Source organism: Erithacus rubecula, assembly GCF_903797595.1.
Source record: "Erithacus rubecula genome assembly, chromosome: 26".
Lineage (NCBI taxonomy): Eukaryota > Metazoa > Chordata > Aves > Passeriformes > Muscicapidae > Erithacus > Erithacus rubecula.
Window position 1 is genome coordinate 5,742,907 of NC_136678.1, and position 20,159 is coordinate 5,763,065.

At 55.7% G+C, this 20,159-nt stretch overlaps 2 protein-coding genes across 3 annotated transcripts in view; one reads left to right on the forward strand and one right to left on the reverse strand.

The window, feature by feature from the left end:
• The window catches only part of SLC45A3 (solute carrier family 45 member 3), a 113,525-nt gene that overhangs the window by 67,653 nt on the left and 25,713 nt on the right, over window positions 1–20,159 (forward strand). The window lies entirely within an intron of this gene.
• CDK18 (cyclin dependent kinase 18) lies at window positions 5,366–16,103 on the reverse strand. 2 transcript variants are annotated; one of them, XM_079327307.1, is made up of 15 exons: window positions 15,951–16,103; window positions 12,373–12,539; window positions 11,908–12,030; window positions 10,740–10,796; window positions 10,431–10,545; window positions 9,503–9,597; window positions 9,368–9,430; window positions 8,941–9,064; window positions 8,742–8,862; window positions 8,102–8,199; window positions 7,101–7,206; window positions 6,926–6,968; window positions 5,999–6,089; window positions 5,683–5,760; window positions 5,366–5,506 (listed from the first exon to the last, which is right to left on the reverse strand). In XM_079327307.1, exons 1-15 carry the CDS (start codon window positions 16,072–16,074, stop codon window positions 5,472–5,474), a joined length of 1,440 nt encoding a protein of 479 aa, XP_079183433.1. In that variant the 5' UTR covers window positions 16,075–16,103; the 3' UTR covers window positions 5,366–5,471. The 2 variants fall into 2 exon arrangements, with proteins under 2 accessions (XP_079183433.1, XP_079183432.1); XM_079327306.1 differs by having other exon boundaries at window positions 9,368–9,597.

Below are 20,159 nucleotides of genomic sequence, written 5' to 3' on the forward strand. Positions count from 1 at the left end.
CTAAAAATAAATTTTCTAAGGGTTTCCTTGGGGTGGAACCACCTGAGGCCCCACAGGACAGCAGATTCCTGGAGCTCCTCCAAAGCTTTCCCCAATGTTTGGGTTGGCAGCTTGGCCATGGACTTGGAGGTCAGACACTGGTGAAGTTTTCCCTGTTCCCCTTTAGGGCAAATTGGGGCTGAGACCCCTAAAACCCCAAAAATTACCCCAGCAGCCACAGGTGAGGGGTCCAGGAACTCAGTGTACATTCAGTGATGGGATCAGCCAAAAAATCCCAGCTTGAGATGGTAAGAAAATAACTCTGAGCCACTGAACCTGGTGAGAAAACCCTGAGAACACGGAGAAAACTCCACATCTGAGGGGCTGGATTATTCCTGGCTGCGGGAACGATGCTCAGCAGGGCACAGACCGAGGCAGGGAGGTTCACCTGGTGTGTTTTGGGGTCAGGAGATCCCAAACGAGCTGGTTTGGGGAGCTGGGCTCCCGTTCCAGGTCAAACACGAGGCTGCAACCTTGGCCCAGTTGTGCAGAGCTGGTCACACCTGTCTGGAGGGAGGAAATGCTGCCCCGATCCCTCCCCGCTGAAATTGCTCCCACACCCACCCCCCTGGAGCTGCTTCCTCCTTCCCAGCCCGAAATCCAGGCATGGGACAGCCAGGCTGAGCCTCCCAAAAATGCTCCCGGGATGAAAGGACACCCCACTGACCCGGCAGGTGGGACCCCAGGGGATGTTTGGGGACCCCTGGAGGGCAGCGGGGGCTGGGGGCGCTGGGCTGAGCCCCGGAACCGGCAGCGCCAGGCTCAGGAATGAGGGTGGCACATGCAGGAACTGGTTTGGCAAACAGCTCCTGCCTGGGGACCTGCCCTGGGCAGCGGGGCATGAGTCAGGCTGGGCGGGAGCGAGGAGGGAGCTGTCCCTGAGAGGGAATTGTCACCTTTGCAGGGAATTGTCACCTTTAGGGGGAATTGTCACCTTAGAGGGAGCTGTGCCTGAGAGGGAATTGTCACCTTTGCAGGGAATTGTCACCTTTGGGGTGAATTGTCACCTTAGAGGGAGCTGTGCCTGAGAGGGAATTGTCACCTTTGCAGGGAATTGTCACCTTTGGGGTGAATTGTCACCTTTAGGGGGAATTGTCACCTTAGAGGGAGCTGTCCCTGAGAGGGAATTGTCCCTAAGAGGGAATTGTCCCATTTGGAGGGAATTGTCCCATTTGGGGTGAATTGTCACTTTTGCAGGGAATTGTCCCCTAAGAGGGAATTGTCCCCTTTAACAAGAATTGTCCCCTTTAGAGGGAATTGTCCTCTTAGAGGGAATTGTCCCCTTTAAAAGGAATTGTCCCCTTTGGAGGGAATTATCCCTTTAGAGGGAATTGTCCCCTTAGCAGGAATTGTCTCCTTTAGAGGAAATTGTCCCCTAAGAGGGAATTGTCCCCTTTGCAGGGAATTGTCCCCTTTAACAGGAATTGTCACCTTTGGGGTGAATTGTCACCTTTGCAGGGAATTGTTCCTATAGAGAGAATTGTCCCCTTTGGAGGGAATTGTCCTCTTTAAAAGGAATTGTCCCCTTAGAGGGAATTGTCCCAAAGAGGGGAATTGTCCCCTTTAGAGGGAATTGTCCCCTTAGAGGGAAATGTCCCCTTTAACAGGAATTGTCCCCTTAGAGGGAATTGTCCCCTTAGAGGGAAATGTCCCCTTTAACAGGAATTGTCCCCTTTGGGATGAATTGTCCCCTTTGCAGGGAATTGTTCCTATAGAGAGAATTGTCCCCTTTAGAGGGAATTGTCCCCTTTAAAAGGAATTGTCCCCTTTAACAGGAATTGTCCCCTTTAAAAGGAATTGTCCCCTTTAACAGGAATTGTCCCCTTTGGGGTGAATTGTTCCTATAGAGGGAATTGTCCCCTTTAAAAGGAATTGTCCCCTTTAACAGGAATTGTCCCAAAGAGGGGAATTGTCCCCTTTAAAAGGAACTGTTCCTTTAGAGGGAATTGTCCCATTGTCCCCTTCCCAAACCCGGTGTCACCACTTTTTGGAACCCTCAGGCCCGGGAGTTTTGAATTTTCTCTGCTTTTTTCCTTTTTTTTTTTTTTTTTTTTTCTTTTTGACTTGAGGTCTTGGAGAAGCTTCCAAATGTAATTAATGGAATTGTAATCACAGGTGTGTGGTTAGGAGTGTGTGACGTCACAAGGTGAAAGTTTGGAATTTGGGGTTTATAAATATAGGACAAAACGTCTTAAATTGTCTTTTTGTTCCTTCTTTCTCTCAGTTTTAAGTGGTAGTTTTTGCTAAAATAAAAAATCCCATAGTGCAGGTCATTGAGTCAAAAGTACAAAGAATAGAGATGTTGGTTTTTAATTGACCAATTAGGCCTTAAAGACCTTGTAAGGAGCAAGATACTCCTCTAGTTAACTTTTAACTTATTAGCTAGAAGTGCTGAAGAACTCTTTGGACTAGAGATAAAAATTAATAAACAGCTGCAAAAATCAAAGATCCACCAAAAAAACAAAACAAAACAAAACAAAAAAAAAACAAAAATAAAAAATTAAAAACCAGGAATAGCCCAAAGGGCTGAAAATCTCTGAGCCCAGGGGGATTTAAACTGGATTTATGGAAAAAAAATCCCTCCCCCAGCTCTGCTCTGCCTTTATTTGCCCGACAGGGTTGTGCCAATATTTATTTATTGGCATCCCTGCAGGGGACACCAGGGACATTTCCCATTGTGCACCAGGAACTCCCAGCACAAAAAAAAAACCTCCCAGATCCTTCTCCTATCAAAATAAAAAAACAAAACAAAAATTTAAAACAAATTAAAACAAACAAACAAACAAAATAAAAAAAAAAACCCACAAAAACAAACAAATAAAAAACAAAATAAAAAACCCCAAAAAACAAAACAAAACAAAAAAAAAAGGAAAAATTACATCCTATACAAACTCTGTATTCCATAATTTTTGTTCTCCAGTCTTTGGGAAATTCACAATCCGACAGATCAGATGGAAACCCTCAAAAAAACCCATTGGAAAACCTTGGGAAAATGATCTTTAATTCCTAATTTTTCAAATTTGTCTGTAAGGAGAGGAAAAAGGAGCACAAAATCATCCAGGTTATATCTGAACTAAAAAATTGAAATATTCTTATAAAATACAGTCAAGAGACTGACAGATGGATAAAATCCTTTATTATTTTCTTTTTTTTTTTTTTTTACCTTTCCATTTATTCCAGAAAAACTTTCTCTCTCTATATATATATACATATATATATATAAAAAAAAATCATGACTTCTTTTGGAATAAATCTTTAAAATTATTTCTTTGAAAACACATCTTTTGTTTGTACATCCCTAGTTAAATACATTTATTTTCTGTTATCCAAAATCCACTTTTTTTTGCACAGTTTGAGTGTCCAGATGTGCAGCACAGCTGGAAAACCTTGGGAAAATGCCCTTTAATTCCATTTTTTTTCAACTTGTGTGTAAGGAAGAAGGGGGGGAAATGCAGATTTTTTGACCCAAATCTCCAAAATCCAAAAGTTTTGTTGTTTAAATTCTCCACATGGATGTGGCTGAGGAAATTCCATGTGGGAATGGAGGGATGGGATGGAATGGAACAGCTCTGCCTCCAAAAGTTGTTTTTGTTGTCCCAAACCCTGACCTCACCCTGCAATAAATTGATTTATTTCTATTCCTTTACCCAACCATAAATACCCAAACAAAAGAATACCAGGAATTTTGGCTTTTCCTGAGGGCACTGCCAAAAATCCTGATTTCTGGTGGAGAAAAAAACCCCAAAAAAACAAAGAAAAAAAGGCAAAAATTCCAAGAAAAACTCGTGTAAGGCAAAGCAGCAACTTCCTGATTTCTTCTGCCACAGCTCCTGCTGCTCCTCCATGGGAGAATCCATGAAATGAGGGGGGAAAATGCTGGAAATTCTCAAAATTTGAGTGAAAATTCCAACTTCTGCTCCCACAGCTGGGGAATCCTGCCCAGGGATGGGGCAGGAACTGGGCACTGCTCTGCTCAGGGGGTTTTATGGTTTTTCTCACCCTAAATCCAACCCAAAATATTCTCCCAGAGCTGGAAAAGAGGGATTGCACCCCAACATTTAATCCCTGCCAACCTCCAGATCTGATTTTTATTTTTTTTTCCAGCTCAGGGATCAGAGCTTGGCACAGCAGCAAATATTTACACTCCAAGTGGGAATCAAATATCCATGAAATTCCTGGGATAAAAGGGATTATCTGGAATTGGGAGCACTCAGGGCTGATAAAACAATGGTGTGGCCTTTGGGGGGGGGGGGGTTGGAACCCTTTGGAATTCTCTGGAATTCTCTTTGGAATTCTCTGGGATTGATGTAAAGTTAGGGGTTCCAGGGGTGGGAAAAATATCCTGGAAAATCTGGCAAAAATTCCTTGGAAAAGCTGGAATTTTTAAGAAAGATTATTTTATTCCTGCTCCATTAAAAAGTTTAGGAGGGAAGGAATTCCTGGTTTGGCCAGGGGTGTTGGGAATTCTCTGACAAGGAAAATCTTTAGGGGGGATTTGTAGGAAAAAAGGGAAAAGCTGTGCAAGGATAACCAGGAGCCAGCAGGGCCTTTTCTGCCCCTGGGAATTTTCCTGCTCCTGGGATTTTCCTGCTCCTGGGATTTTCCTGCTCCTGCCATCCCCAGGTGCCATTTCCATCCCCTGGGATCCTTTGGGATCCCATCCTGCCCCGTGGGTTTGGGGTGGGGGCTGCTCCATCCATCCCTGCCCAGCACAGGCCCCTCTCTGGGCTCAGGACATCCCAGAATATGCTGGGATTTGGGGACTGGGAGGTGCAATGGGAATTGTGGCTGCTCCATCCACAGCTGGATTCAGGTACCAAAACAGGGAGGGGAAATTCTGCAGCAGAGGTGAGGGAAATAAGGGGGGGCTGTCCTGGTTCCAGCTGTGCTCCAGCTGTGCTCCAGCTGTGCTCCAGCTGTGCCCCAGCTGTGCTCCAGCTGTGCCAGTGCAAACACGGGCTCCCCAAAATCCAGGGGCTGCAGGGCAGCTCAGCTGAGCAAAGGTTCATTCCAGCAAACCCCAGAAATCCCCTCCTGGGGCAGCTCCCGGGGGGACACAGGAAACAAGGGGGGGACACAGGAAACAAGGGGGGGACACAGGAAACAAGGAGGGGACAAGGCCACGGGTCCAAGGAGGGCAGTGCCAGGTTTGGGGACCCTCTGCCAGGTTTGGGGACCCTGCTGGAGGTTTGGGGACTCTCTGCCAGGTTTGGGGACCCTGCTGGAGGCTTGGGGACCCTCTGCCAGGTTTGGGGACCCTCTGCCAGGCTTGAGGACCCTGCTGGAGGTTTGGGGACCCTGCTGGAGGCTTGGGGACCCTCTGCCAGGCTTGGGGACAGGCTGGTCCTGCTGGAGCCGGGAACCCTGCCCAGGGTGGGGTGGCAGCCGCTCCTTTCTCAGAGCTCCCATCTCCATGGCGACGAGATCCCAGTTTAAAATATACTCTGCCTCCTGTTCTTGCCTCGGGCTGGGGAAGGGAGAGGAGAGAGGGGTCAGGGGGAGCAGCCAGCTGTGCCTCAGGACACCCAGATGTGACCAGGAGGTGACAACAAAGGGAGATTTGTGGATTGGGAGCGGGTTTGGATTTTTTTTTTTTTTTTTTTTTTTTTTTTTTGCACCATCCTGGGTTTTGCCCAGCCCTACCTGAGTGCTGGAAGGCTGAGCCTCGGTGCCCAGGGTCCTTCTGCAGCTGGATCTCCTTCAGGGAGAAGATGGAGGCATCTGAGGGGGCAGAGAGAGGGGTCAGCCCTGCCTGAGCTCTTCTCTCCCTGTCCCACCCCACCCAAATCATTACTATTAATTATTAATGTCGTTATTATTATCATTCCTCGCTCCCACAGCCATCAGCTCCTGCCCCACCCTGCTGCAGAACTGAGGGAGCACAGAGGAGCCTGAAGGGCCCTTTTTTCCCCCTTTTTCCCCCCATTTTCCCCTTTTTGGAGGGGCCAGCAGCACTTACTGTCAGGCAGGAGGTGCACACGCTCTCCCAGGCTCTTGAAGTAGGGATGCTGCAGGGCAGCCTCGGCTGAGATCCGGCCCTTGGCTCTGTACTGCACACAGCCCCCAGAAAAGCCACAAATACTCATTTCTGTCACACATCTGGGGACCCCTGCGCATGTGCACTGCACATCTGGGCATGGCTGCACATCTGGGCATGGCTGCACATGGGCACTGCACATCTGGGGATCACTGCACATCTGGGCATGGCTGTGCATGTGCACTGCACATCTGGGAAACACGGCACATCTGGGCATGGCTGCACATGGGCACTGCACATCTGGGGCCCCCTGTGCATGTGCACTGCACATCTGGGGATCACTGCACATCTGGGCATGGCTGCACGTGTGCACTGCACATCTGGGCATGGCTGCACATGTACACTGCACATCTGGGCATGGCTGCACATCTACCCTGCACATCTGGGGACCCCTGTGCATGTGCACTGCACATCTGGGGATCACTGCACATCTGGGCATGGCTGCATGTGTGCACTGCACATCTGGGGATCCCTGCACATGTACACTGCACATCTGGGAAACACGGCACATCTGGGCATGGCTGCACATGTGCACTGCACATCTGGGCATGGCTGCACATCTGGGGACCCCTGTGCATGTACACTGCACATCTGGGGATCACTGCACATCTGGGGATCATTGCACGTGTGCACTGCACATCTGGGGATCCCTGTGCATGTGCCCTGCACATCTGGGCATGGCTGCACATCTGGGGACCCCTGTGCATGTACCCTGCACATCTGGGGACCCCTGTGCATTTACACCACACACCTGGGCAGCCCTGGGCACACACCTGGGCACCTCTGCCCATCCCAGCAGGGTGGGGGGCCCTGCCCTGCTCCCCTCCTGCCGACCCCCCCAGCACTCACCAGCAGCAGGTTTGTCAGCAGATCGACGCCTTCCGAGTCCAGCCTGGGAGAGAGGGGAAATCAAACCCAAAGTGCCCCAAGGACAGGGCAGAGCCCAGGGGCACTGCAGCCTCGTGAGGAGGAGAAAAGGAGCCCCTGACACCCCCCGGAGCCCGGCCCCGAGCTGGGCCTGTACCTCGGGGCGTGGTTGATGAGTGGCTGGGCTCGGTACTGGCTGAAGTTGTAAGCCTTGAACTCCTCGTTGGACGTGATCCCAGGCCAGGTGTCCTCTGTGGGGGTTCCTGTCAGGGGACAGAGGGAATCCTGCCATGGGCACTGGGTGGGGTGGGAGAGCTCGAGGAGTGTGGGGTCCCTGTCCCCAAGAGAGGGCAGTGATGTCCCCTGGGATGGCAGTGCCAGCAAGGAGCCTCCTGTCCTTCTCCTGGGCCAGCCTGGAGGGGGCTGCAGGCAGCTCCTGGCCCTGCCCTGCCTGGCCCTGCCCTGCCTGGCCCTGCCCTGCCTGTCCTGTCTGTGTCTGTCCCTGCCTGTTCCTGTCCCTGCCCTGCCTGTCCTGTCCATGTCTGTCCCTGCCTGTCCCTGCCCTGTCTGGCCCTGTCCCCACCTGCTGACCCCTGCCCACCCTCATTCATTCCTCCCCTCACCATCCACCCCATCCTTTTCATTCCTGCCCATCTCATCCCACCTTATCCCACTGCACCCCACCCGTTTCCTCCTTCCCACCTCATCCCACCCCACCCCTGTTCATTTCTGCTCTCCCTATCCCATCAATCCCATCCTACAGGTCCCATCCCACCCCGCAGATCCCATCCCACCAGTCCCGCCCCATCCCATAAATCCCGCCCCGCTCCGCCGCTCCCGGTGCCGTTTGCCGGCACTGCCCCCGCGCGGGGGCTCGGCTGAGCTCGGCTCGGCTGAGCTCGGCTCGGCTCGGCTGAGCTCGGCTCGGCTCGGCTCGGCCCGGCTCGGCTGAGCTCGGCTTGGCTGAGCTCGGCTCGGCTCGGCTGAGCTCGGCTCGGCTCGGTTCAGCTCAGCTCGGCTCAGCTCGGTTCAGCTCAGCTCGGCTCAGCTCGGCTCGGCTCGGCTCGGCTCGGCTCGGCTCGGCTCAGCTCGGCCCGGCTCAGCTCGGTTCAGCTCAGCTCGGCCCGGCTCGGCTCGGCTCGGCTCGGCTCAGCTCACCCAGCAGACGGAAGATGAGGTGCAGCTCCTCCTTCACCGTGGAGCCGGGGAACATCGGCCGGCCCGTCACCATCTCGTAGTGGATGCACCCGACACCCCTAAAGCACAGGGGACACCCCGGGATCAGGGGGAACAAACCCCGGGATCAGGGGGAACAAACCCCGGGATCAGGGGGGACAAACCCCGGGATCAGGGGGGACACCCTGGGATTAAAGAGGGGGACAAACCCCAGGATCAGGGGGGACACCCTGGGATTAAAGAGGGGGACAAACCCCGAGATCAGGGGGGACACCCTGGGATTAAAGAGGGGGACAAACCCCGGGGTTAAGGGGGGACAAACCCCGCGGGGCTCCCACCGCGCCTCGGGCACGGATGGGGCTGGTGGATCTGGGAATGGGATCCAGGAGAGGAATCGGATCCCAGCGGGGGGGGATGGCACAGACCCAACCCCCTGAGCCCTGGGGATGGGAAACGGGACTGGGAGAGCCCCAGGACAGGGAAAACTGCACTGGGAGAGCCCCAGGACAGGGAAACTGCACTGGGAGAGCCCCCCACCCTCTGTTGTGCCCATCACCGTGAGGATGAGGCTGGAAATGCCTGAGCCCTCTCTGGAAGCTCCCGGGAATCTCCCGTGCCTCACCACATGTCGATGGGGGTGGAATACTCGGTGGATCCCAGCAGGACGTCGGGCGGGCGGTACCAGAGCGTCACCACCTCGTTGGAATAGGTTTTAGTGGGGACTGACTTGGCCCTGGCTAATCCTGGGGGAGGAAGGGATGCCCATCAAGGAGCTGCCCCTTTTTCCACCCCAAAAATCATCCCTGGAGGGCTTCACCTACCAAAATCAGCCAGCTTGAGCTCCCCCCGCTCGTTGATGAGCAGGTTCTGGGGTTTGAGGTCTCGGTGGAGGATTTTCCTGCCGTGGCAATAAGCCAGGCCACGGAGCAGCTGGAACATGAAGATCTGCAGGGAGGAGGAGGAGGAAGGGGCTGCATTTAAAAAAAAAATCATCCTGCCTCGAGAAATCTCGATGTGGTGAGAAGGAAAGACCCCTGGGAGCTGTGCTGGGATGGGGAAGGGTCACAAAAGGGGATGAGGGAAGTGTGGATATGCAGTGATTGTATTTGGGGTGGCAGTGACAGGGAAACGCTGGGGGAGCCTCAGAAAGGGCAAAGGGAGCAAGAACTGAAGGGTGACGGGATCTGCAGCCTCTCCCAGCCCCAAAACAGCCCCACTAAGGGTGAGGGGCCCGGGCTGCCCCCTGACCTTCACATTGTGCACACTCATCAGGTTCCCGCAGTTCTCCAGGTACTGCTTGAGGTCGTTGTCCTGCAGCGGGAAGGACATGTCAGTCTGTCCTGCCCTTGCCCCCCCAGCCCCCAGAGAAGCCCCCAGACCCACCAGGTACTCGAAGACGAGGGTGAGGCAGCGCTCGGTGTGGATGATGTCGTGCAGGGTGACGATGTTGGCGTGCTTGAGGTTCTTCAGCAGCGACACTGTGGGGTGGGGCAGCAGGACCCGGGGCTGAGCATGGGCACAGCACCCCAAATCCTGCTGGGAGCTTGGGGACAGCCACCCCAAATCCTGCTGGGAACCTGGGCACAGCCACCCCAAATCCTGCTGGGACACTGGGACAGCCCCTCCACCCCAAATCCTGCTGGGAACCTGGGTACAGCCACCCTAAATCCTGCTGGGAGCTTGGGGACAGCCACCCCAAATCCTGCTGGGAACCTGGGCACAGCCACCCCAAATCTTGCTGGGACACTGGGGACAGCCACCCCAAATCCTGCTGGGACACTGGGACAGCCCCTCCCATCCCAAACCCTGCTGCTCCCATCCCAAATCCTGCCCCACCCATCCCAAACCCTGCTGCTCCTGTCCCAAATCCTGCCCCACCCGTCCCAAACTCTGCCCCTCCCGTCCCGAACCCTGCTGTTCCCATACCAAATCCTGCCCCACCCACCCCAAATCCTGCCCCTCCATCCCAAACCCTGCCCCTCCCATCCCGAATCCTGCCCCACCCATCCCGAACCCTGCCCCTCCATCCCAAACCCTGCCCCTCCCATCCCAAACCCTGCCCCTCCACCCCAGCCCCTGCCCCTCCACCCCAAACCCTGCCCCTCCCATCCCAAACCCTGCCCCTCCCATCCCAAATCCTGCCCCTCCACCCCAAACCCTGCCCCTCCCATCCCAAATCCTGCCCCTCCATCCCAAACCCTGCCCCTCCCATCCCAAATCCTGCCCCTCCACCCCAAACCCTGCCCCTCCACCCCAAATCCTGCCCCACCCCAGCCCCTGCCCCCCGCCCCAGCCCCTGCCCCCCGCCCACCTTCCCGGATCGCCGTGCACGGCGCCCCCTCCTCGTGCTCCAGCCGGATTTCCTTCAGCGCCACCAGGTTCTCGGTCAGTTTGCTGCGGCCCTTGAACACCGTGGCGTAGGTGCCCTGGCAGGGGACAGGGGACAAAGGCCATTTCCCAGGGTGGCACAGCACTGGTGTCCCCAAAACACTTGGAGGAAGGAGCATTTGAACTCCACCAGAAAGAGTTGGTCCGAAAATTTCTGGATATTGAAGATTTTTGCCCTTTGAGATGCACATTGAATTTGATTTAATTCCTTGCAGGGGTGTCACAGACTCACCTCTCCCAGTTTGTCCAGTTTGATGTAGGTTTCCAGCTTCCCAAAGCCGATGTCTGACTGTGGGAAAGAAAGGAAAACAGCACTGGGGAGGGGGGAACCTCATGCAGGGACAGCCTCGCCTCCAGACGGGTTTCCAGGGATAATTGGGATTTTTACTCCATTTACTGCCCGGTCCCTCAGTGTGTCCTGGGAACAGCCGTGTCCTGAGCAGGGCAGGGAAGGAGCTGAGCTGAGCTCAACGCCCAGAGCCACATTCCTTATTCATGAGGGGCTCATGAATATTAATGACACATCGCCCTTGTTTTGTTTTATTGATCAGACAGCACAGACAGGTAACTTCCAGCTCTCCTTCCTCCTGAACGGGCACCTGGGATCCCAAAATGCCTCCTGGAACCAACCTGGGCACCTCTGAGCACACCTGGTGTCTGCACACGGAGACACACTTTGCTCCTGCTCTGTTGTACATGGAGTTTTTGCTCTGATTTCTGCTGCTGTGCTGCAGCAAAGAAACTGAAATGCCACCACGGAAGCAAAGGCTGATTCATTATTTATCCACATTTGCATTTCCACTGGCAGGAGGCTCTGGCTGAACTGCAGGAGGGTTTTCCTTTGGGAAGGAGCCAGGCTGAGAAGGCAGCCAGGTGTGCACAGAGCAGTGATGGGAGGTGGGAATCTCAGAATCCCGGGATCAGTGAGGCTGGGAAATCCCTGTGGGATGCTGGATCCCCACCCTGAGCACTCAGTGCCACCCCAGGCTGGGCACTCCAACCCCCTGGGCAGCCCCTGCCAACCTTTTCCATGAGGAAATTCCTGCTAAAATCCACCCTGAGCTCCCCTGGCTCAGCCTGAGCCCTTCCCTCTCCTCCTGTCCCTGTTCCCTGGGATCAGATCCCAAATCCCCCTGGCTGCCCCTCCTCAGGGACTTGTGCACAGCCAGAAATTCCCCCTGATCCCCCTTTTCTCCGGGCTGAGCCCCTTCCTCAGCCCCCTCAGGATTCCCCAAACCCTCCCCAGCCCCTCCAGGTGCTGCTGGGGGTGCACAGGGACACGAGGGGACCTCGGGGACACCGCGGGGAGCTGGCACAGGGTGACACCAGTGCAGCTGTGCCAGGGGGACACGGGGGGGGCGCCGTGCCTGGCACTGCCCCCTCTGCTCGGTGCCACCCACCAGGGAGGCTCGGCGGGACATCCTGCTCAGGGGCTTGGGCAGCTCCATCTCCATCTGCAGCTTCTGCAGGAACTCGGGCGGCAGCCGGATGTCCATGGGCAGCGAGAGGCGCTTGCTGACGTCCTGCAGGGGGGGACAGAGACCGGGGAGGTGACAGGGACCCGGGAGGGGACAGGGACCCGGGAGGGGACAGGGAGGGGACAGAGACCAGGAGGTGACAGAGACCCGGGAGCGGACAGGGACCCGGGAGGGGACAAAGACCCGGGAGGGGACAGAGACCAGGAGGTGACAGAGACCCGGGAGGGGACAGGAGGGCTTGGCTCTGTCACAGAGCTGGCACTCATGTGGTAGGAACATGGGGAGGATGTCAGGGCTCGTGTGACACTGTGACACCGCCCAAACCCCACCCAGCCAGCGCCCAGGTGACAGCCAGAGGTGGCCGAGCGCCCCGTGCCCGGCACTTGCCTCCATGGAGAAGCGGCGCTGGCCGTGGTTGCGGTAGCGCACGGCGGCCACCGGGGACTGTCCCTGTCCCTGTCCCTGTCGCTGTCCCTGCGGCGGGGACGCGGGGCTGCCATCCCCGGCCACCTCCCTGCCCAGCTGCTCCAGCTGCAGGTGGCCCTGAGCCAGGTCTGGGGACAAAAGGAAAGCACGGTGAGCTGCTGGAGTGGTGGCAGAAGCGACAAGGAGGGAGGTACTCTGGGGACTTGGGAATCCCTTTTCCTTCTCTCTATCCAGAGGGAATTCCTGCTGCAGATTCCTGGTGTATCAGCACCCCCAGCACTCCCAGTTCTGGCACTCTGGGGACATTCTGGCACTCTAGGGACATTCTGGCGCCCTGGGGACATTCTGGCGCTCTGGGCCATCACCGATCAGGAGGATTCCCCCGGGAACCCGGGCTGGGGAACCCAGGGCTGCCGATTCCAGGCGCTGCTCACAAGGAGGCAGCACCAAACTGGCCGTGCTGGGAGCCAGGGAGATGCACTGGATGTGCTGGGCTGGGCAAAAGCTCAAGCAGGACGGACCAGCCTGACCCACCCCAGTGACCACCCCTCCTCTCAGCCTCCAAAACCCCCCCCAAATCCCTGCAGACATCCCCCAGAGCAGGGGGGCAGTGCCCCAGGCTGAGCCCTGCCCTGTCCCTGCCCTGTCCCCGGGGCTCAGAGCGACAATCCCGGATCCAGGGATGATCTCATGGCTGAGGAGCAGCAGGGAGGGAGGGAGGGAGGGAGGGAGGGAGGCAGGGCTGGATTTTCACGGGGTGCTGAGCAGGGCTGGGACCTGGCTGCAGTTTGCCGGGCTGATGGATGAGAGGTGGCAGGCAAGTGACCTGGCAAAGGCTGTGGGTTTGTGCCACGGGCACTGGGCGAGCGGGAGGGGCGAGCTCAGGGCTCCTGCTGCCCAGCCCCACCTCAGGAAGGGGGTTCAGGCCGTGCCAGGGGGCTTGAGAGGGGCTGGAATGGTGCCAGGGGTTCTGGGCACACGGGTGGAACCCCTCACTCTGCTCCCTGCCCCTTCCCCTCCATCTGTTCTTGCAGCAACAAGCAGGAAATGTCCCCTGAATTAACCACAGGTATGAAAACAACGTGCATTAATTCAACTGGACCAAATCTTTTTAACTTCCTCGTTTCCCAAGCAAATTATACTCAAGGAAACCAAACCAGAGGCCATTTAAGGTCTGGCTGAATGGAGCCTGACTGATCCACTAGAAATTATATTTTGGGTGAATTTGTGCTGGTTCCCACAGGTGGAACAAACCCAAAGCTGGGTAAAAGGTGCAGCCTGTCCTGAGAGCTGCAGAGCAGAGTCAACTTCTTTGTTATATTAGATGTGAAATCAGAGGTAAATCGACAACCTGGACACTCTCCAGAGGATCCAAAAAGGAAGGGGAAAGCAGGTAAAAAAATCACAGAAGGCTTGGAGAGGGGTTTGGGGTGGGGATGTGCCAGCCCAGCCCACCCTGAGCTGCCACCCCGAGATCCCCAATCCCTCGGGGCTCCCAGGACCCGGCTGGGTGCTCAGTGTGCCCCCCAGGGGATTCATTCCATGGGAATTCCAGGAGCCCTGGCACCCAGAGGAACGAGGCTGCTGCGATATCAAAGCGGAGCAAAGCCGCAGACACAGGCGGCCTTTTCATAAATATATTTTATAAATATATTTAAATGCAGCCTCTGCCAAAACAAGCTTTGATCTCCCAAGGAAAGGGGCCAGAACTCTCTGCTGCCTGCCTGACTTAGAACTTTTAATTACTTTGCTGAGTGTGAATTCTCCTCTGCAGGCTCTGTGCTGCTCACAGCTCAGCTTTTTCATCCTCCTTCCTCCCCCTCATCATCATTTCTTCAGGGCCTGGCACTCCCAAGGTCAGAGCTGGATCTGTTTTATCCCTTTCCAGCCCAGACACTGAATTTTGTGAGGCCTGGGAGGGCAGAGCAGGCTGCAGGTGTTTGGGGGCTGCTGCTGGATGCCCCCAGCTCTTATCAAAGCCAAGAGGGGTCACCAAACCCTGATCCCTCCAAAAAAACAGACTCAGGCTCCAGCAAGGTGACATTGCTGCTGACAGGGTCTGTCCAGGCTGGAAAGCTGTTTGATTTTCCAGCCTGGAAGGAAAAAAAATAAAGAAAAAAAAAAAAAAAGGAAGAAAAAAAAGGGGGAACAAGGGGGAAATCAGCTCTGGGGTTTGCAGGGAGGAGATAACAGGAGGAGAGAAGGAGCCCAAATCCCAGATCCCCCAGCACAGCAGCAGCACGAGCAGCACCCAGGATTTCCTCAGCCTTGCCCCATCCCATCCCCACAGCTCCTGCACTAATGAATGGCCCAGGTCTAATTAGAGCCCTCAGTGAGGGGTGTGGGTGTGTGGGATGGGCAGGAGCCCCCCGGGGATGCTGCAGAGATAAAGAAGAGCCGGGGGAGCCGTGGGAGGGAGGGAGGATGGCTCTAAATGAGCTTTCAGCATCCTCGGAGCAGCTTGGCTGGCACGGGCGGGCAGGGGCAGTGCCAGGCACTGACATCAGAGCTCAGCCCCCGCTCCCTGCGAGCTCCAGGGCCAGGGCAGAGAGAGAATCGGGGCTGGAACAGGAGCTGAGGGCATGAGATAGAGCCAGGGCAGAGAGAGAGTCGGGGCTGGAACAGGAGCTGAGGGCATGGGATGGAGCCAGGGCAGAGAGAGAGTCGGGGCTGGAACAGGAGCTGAGGGCTCGGGATGGAGAAACGGGGCAGAGAGAGAATCGGGGCTGGAACAGGAGCTGAGGGCTCGGGACAGGACTCGGCTGAGCCGAGGATTTACTCTGTGATGAGCCCAGCCCGGCTCTGCCCGGCTCCCCCAAAGCTCTGCCCGGCCCCCCAAAGCTCTGCCCGGCCCCCCAAAGCTCTGCCCGGCTCCCCCAAAGCTCTGCCCGGCTCCCCCAAAGCTCTGCCCGGCTCCCCCAAAGCTCTGCCCGGCTCCCCAAAGCTCTGCCCGGCTCTGCCCGGCCCCCCAAAGTTCTGCCCGGCTCCCCAAAGCTCTGCCCGTCCCCGCCCGGCTCTGCCCCAGCACGGCTGCCCCGCTGAGCTGCTCCCAGCGCCTGCAGCATCCCCAGCCCTGCCCCGAGCCTGCCCCAGCCTGCTCTGGGGGCTGCTGTTTGCACAGGGATGCGCTGGCTCGGGCTCTGCTTTAACCCTCAGTCTCCCGGGCTGCAGGAGCAGAGGCTGGGGTGCTGCCCAGCACAGAGAGCCCCGCTGGTTTGGGGGAGCACCGGCCTGGAGCCCCCCGAGGGGTCCCACCCCTCTCTGGGGAGCGGGAGGAGATCCCACACTTTCCCACTCTCCACCTTAACCACAGCTCCCCATTCTCTGCAAATTCCTTTCCCTCCATCAGCCTTTCCTCGGGCAAGGATAAATCTCTCCTCAGCTTTAATGAGGAGCTGTTGTTCACCCCCAGGCGCACGCGGTGGGGAAAGCAGCACTCGACACTTTCCACACACCCCGAGAATGGCTGGGGGGCTGGAGAGGTTTTCAGCCACCCCAGATTGTCCCGAGCACCCCCAGCCCCCCCAGGGGCTCCTCACCCTCGTTCCTCTGGTTGTTGAGCTGGTTGAACTGCTCCGTGAACTCCGTCAGCGACTCCTCGATGGTCTCCGTGCGCGGCACCGAGAGAGAAAACCTCCTCTTGAAGTTTTTCATCTTGTTCATCTTCCCTCGAGCTGCCAGGGACGGCAGAGCCCTGCGGGGAGAGGGGCAGCACTGGATGGGCACCAGCCCCACAATGCTGCTCTTGGGACTGACATGGTCCCAGCCCGAATTTCCACCCCACAGCTGCTGCTTTTTGGGGTTGACAATATCTCAACATGAATTTCCACCCCACAGCTGCTGTTTTTTGGGGTTGACAATATCTCAACATGAATTTCCACCCCACAGCAGTTGCTTTTTGGGGTTGGCAGCATCCTGACCTGAATTTCCACCCCACAGCAGTTACTTTTTGAGGTTGGCAGCATCCAGACCCGAATTTTCCCCCCACCCAGCGGTCCCTGGGGACATCCCTTCTCTGGGTCAGAGCAAAGAGGAGCTGTATTTTTTTCCAGGAAAGTGGAGTTGGAGCAGCTCAGCCCCTTCCCCCTGGCTGCCCCCAGAGCCCCCCAGCCCTGCCGGGCTCAGCAGCAGCACCCAGGGGTGCTGGCAGCATTCCCGATGCAGCATCATCCCTGTCGCCAGGACAACGGCAGCGCCTGCATCTGAAAGCTGCAGAAACCCAGCCTGGGCTGCTGCCAGCTCTGCAGAGGCTCGGCACCCGCCGCGGTGAATCCTCTGAAAATCCCCGGGATTCTCCTCAATCCTGGCAATTCCCACGCAGCCCCACCCTCAATTCCCGAGGCTGAAGGCTCTGCCTGGGGGCTGGGGGCGTTTGCCGGGGGTGGGAGGGGGCGTGGGAGGGTTTTAGGCACCTCCACCCAGCAGTTGATTCTGTTTTATTTCTCTCGCTGACTCCCCCACACTGGCAATACACACACAGATACAACAAAAGCTCACTCAGCCAAACAACTGCTGCCCTTCCACACAGTGTGCTATGAGGAAAAGAAAACCAGGTTTGCAAGGAGGCTGCAAGTGAATCTTGCAGGGAGCCCCCTCCTTTATTTCAGTACAGCAACATCACCCTGGCAAACAGGAAAATGCAGATTTTTTTTTCCATTTCCGTTTGCAGATGAAGTTGAAACACAGCATTACCTGAAACAGTAACTATTACAAAATCTGAAAAAAGATAGCTAAGGAGTCATCTGGTTTAAAACCCCTCCCCTCCATGGGCCCAACAGTTTTCTAAGGTATTCAGGATGTTTTCTGAGTGTTTTCCCAGCACTACAGGAACGTGCTTGGACACAGTAAAGAGGCAGCCCCGGGGATGCTCTGGGTTCCAAAGGAGATTCAGCGATGCTGGCTGGATGAAAGAAGTGAATCCAGCTCCTGGTCCTGCACTAGGGCCAGCCTGGCAGGGCCTGGAATGGGATAATCGGGACACTGGGATCACTGCTGGGCTGAGCAATTCCTGCTGTGACAATCCCCCACCAAGCCACAACCTGCTCTGACCCTCAGATCAGGATCAAAGCCGGATCAGGAAAGATGCAGGAGCAGCAAGGATGCTCAGGTGAATGAGGAAAAGGAGAAGTGGTGTCTCCATCTCCCTCCCCAAAAAAGCTGCGGATGCTTTGCAGGGAATCAGCTTCTCACTGACACAAAACTGCTCCACAAATCCAAATCCTTCCCCTCCTTGCTTCCTACAGGAATGCCAGCAGCTCCAGGCTGCTAAATATAAACCTGGGAGAGGAGAGGAACTGGGAGAGGGGTAAAAATAACCCCGGGATCGCTGCAGCCTCTCCTGCCACGCCCAAGCTGCTCCCTGCTCATCTCCCACATCCCTGGGCTCATTTCTCCAGCTACACCTGGACCTGGCAGTTCACATTAAAGCTGCATTTATGGGATTGTCCTTGTCCTCAGCCCTAGGCTCCTCCCCGAGAGGAATTCTCCTTCCCTGACAGAATTCTCCCTGTCCCACATGGATACGGGTGTCCCAAAGCTGGGGTTTGCTGGAAAGAAACCTTTGTGCCAGGGGAATGTAGGGTCAGGAAATGTGGGGTTCCAGGGGAATGTAGGGTCAGGAAATGTGGGGTTCCAGGGGAATGTGGGGCAGGGAAATGTGGGGTTAAAAAGGGGAATTTCACCCACCCTTCAGCCACATTCCCTGTGGGAGAAAGAAATCCCTTTTTACAGCTGCTCTCCCCGGCACGGATTTCAAAGTGAGAATTCCTAGCGAACGCCTCTTGTTTTATTTTATTTTGTTGGGGTTTTTTTTCCCTGTGTCCCAAAGGAAGCGGCGGCATTTATTGACTTTCCGAGAGAAAGTGACACTTGCAGAGCAAAGCGATGACTTCACTTTTGGTTTTACAGCCTGGCAGGAATGGCAGCAATCCCTGGAGAAGGCGCTGGGTAATTCCCAGCAGGCAGGAACACGAGGTGGGGAAGGAGCAGTTTCACACGGCAATGAGGAATTTAGGCATCAACGGGCAGAAATGAAATCACCCAGCCTGGAACCTGGCCAGAACCCAGGATTAAAGCCAGCAGGGCGAGCGATCTGCATTTACGGGAACAGGGGTGGAGGGTAAATACCCGGCTAAAACGCTGCAAAGAGCCCCAGAGGCGATTCCCGGCGGGATGCAGACACGGAGCTGAGGATGCTTTAAAGGCTGCCCTGGAGGCTGGTCCGGAAACCAGCGCTCCTGCCCGCGGGCATTCCGCCTGAAAATGCATCTCTCCCGTCCTCCGACAGCTTCCCTGCTCTGGAATTCCTGAGCCAGGTATTTCAGGCATCCCCAGACTATGGAACTGTCCCCTCCCTCCTTCCTTCCTTCAGTTTGGAAGCAAAGCTTCCCAGCGCTAATTATCGCTCCTCAAAAATGATAAATTCTGTTTTTTTTCCTTACTGTTTTACCAGAGCCTTGCCCCTATTTCCCAGCCGAAAGAGAAGAAGGCTAAGAGGGAAAAGTTTGTTTCTTTAAAACAGTTTTGTTTTTTGTTTTTTAATCCCCGGAGAGATTACCAGTTGTGTTTACAAGGCAAACTGAACAGCCCCATTCAGCACTTGGTGCTCCTGGCCGTGAGGTGCCGTAGATTCGCTGCTGCAATGGGCAGTTCTGCTCCTCGTGGAGATTTTATTTGCTCAGCAAACACGGCAATCCTGCAGGGCTGTGTGTGGCTGGAGTACGTGCCCCTCCTCACATGGCCACAGCCGGAGGCAGCAGAAATTCCCCAGCACAGCCCCAGGTCCCCTCGAGTTTCTCCTGAGCTCCAGCAGGGAGCAGGGAAAAGAGATTCCAGCCCCTCGTGCTGGAAAAACAGGAGCTCAGCATCCCCCAGATTCCTCCTCTGCTCCGGATTTCCTCACTGAGCTCCTCGGAAATGTGAGGAAGGGGATGGGGAGCGATTCCAGGCTGCTCCGGGGACTGGGAGGGAAATTACTCAAATCACAGCAGGGGCGAGGCTGAATTTTCTGTGGCAGCTGGGAATTCACCCAGGGACCAGCCCTGAGCACCAAATGAACATCCACCTCCCAAATAAACATTTATCCAGGGGGATAAATCCTCCCTGGGGGAACAAACTCCCTCCCCAGGAGGATGCAGTGCAGCACAGCCCCTGTGCATCAATCCTGCACTGAGGACCTGCAGAGTTTTCTCAGGAAGAATTCCCAGTGCAGGAATTTCCCTCCCTAGAGCTGAGTGAGGAGGGGACACAGTGAGGCCACCTGGCATTCCCCTCCCTTGCCATCAGTCCCTGAGGATGTCCAGCAGCCCTGCAGCATTCCCATCATCCTGGGAATGCTCAGGAAGGAGCCTGGGATCCCCAGGGAGTCAATTCCTTGCCCTCCTGTGCTGCTGCCTTCCATAATTACAGCAAATGTGGCAGCCAGGACACCTCTGTGTGTTGGGAGGAGCTGGGAGAGGATTTAATCTTAATCCGAGTCTTGGAGTTGGGAAGAGGCTGGGGAGGAGAAATGATCTCCCAGGAAATGCCTGAGGATTGTTCCCACTCCTGGCTTGGGCACTCTTGGAATGCCCCAGGGATAAATCAGGAATGATGGCAAAGCATCCTCCTCCCTCCCTCCCCCTGAATTCCCTTGGGATGTCAGACCCTGGGCTGGGGGTGTCCAGCCCCTGGCACAGCAGCATTCCCATCCCTCCTGTGCAGAATTCCACTCAGGAATTTGTTATTAAGAGACAATGACACAGCAAAGG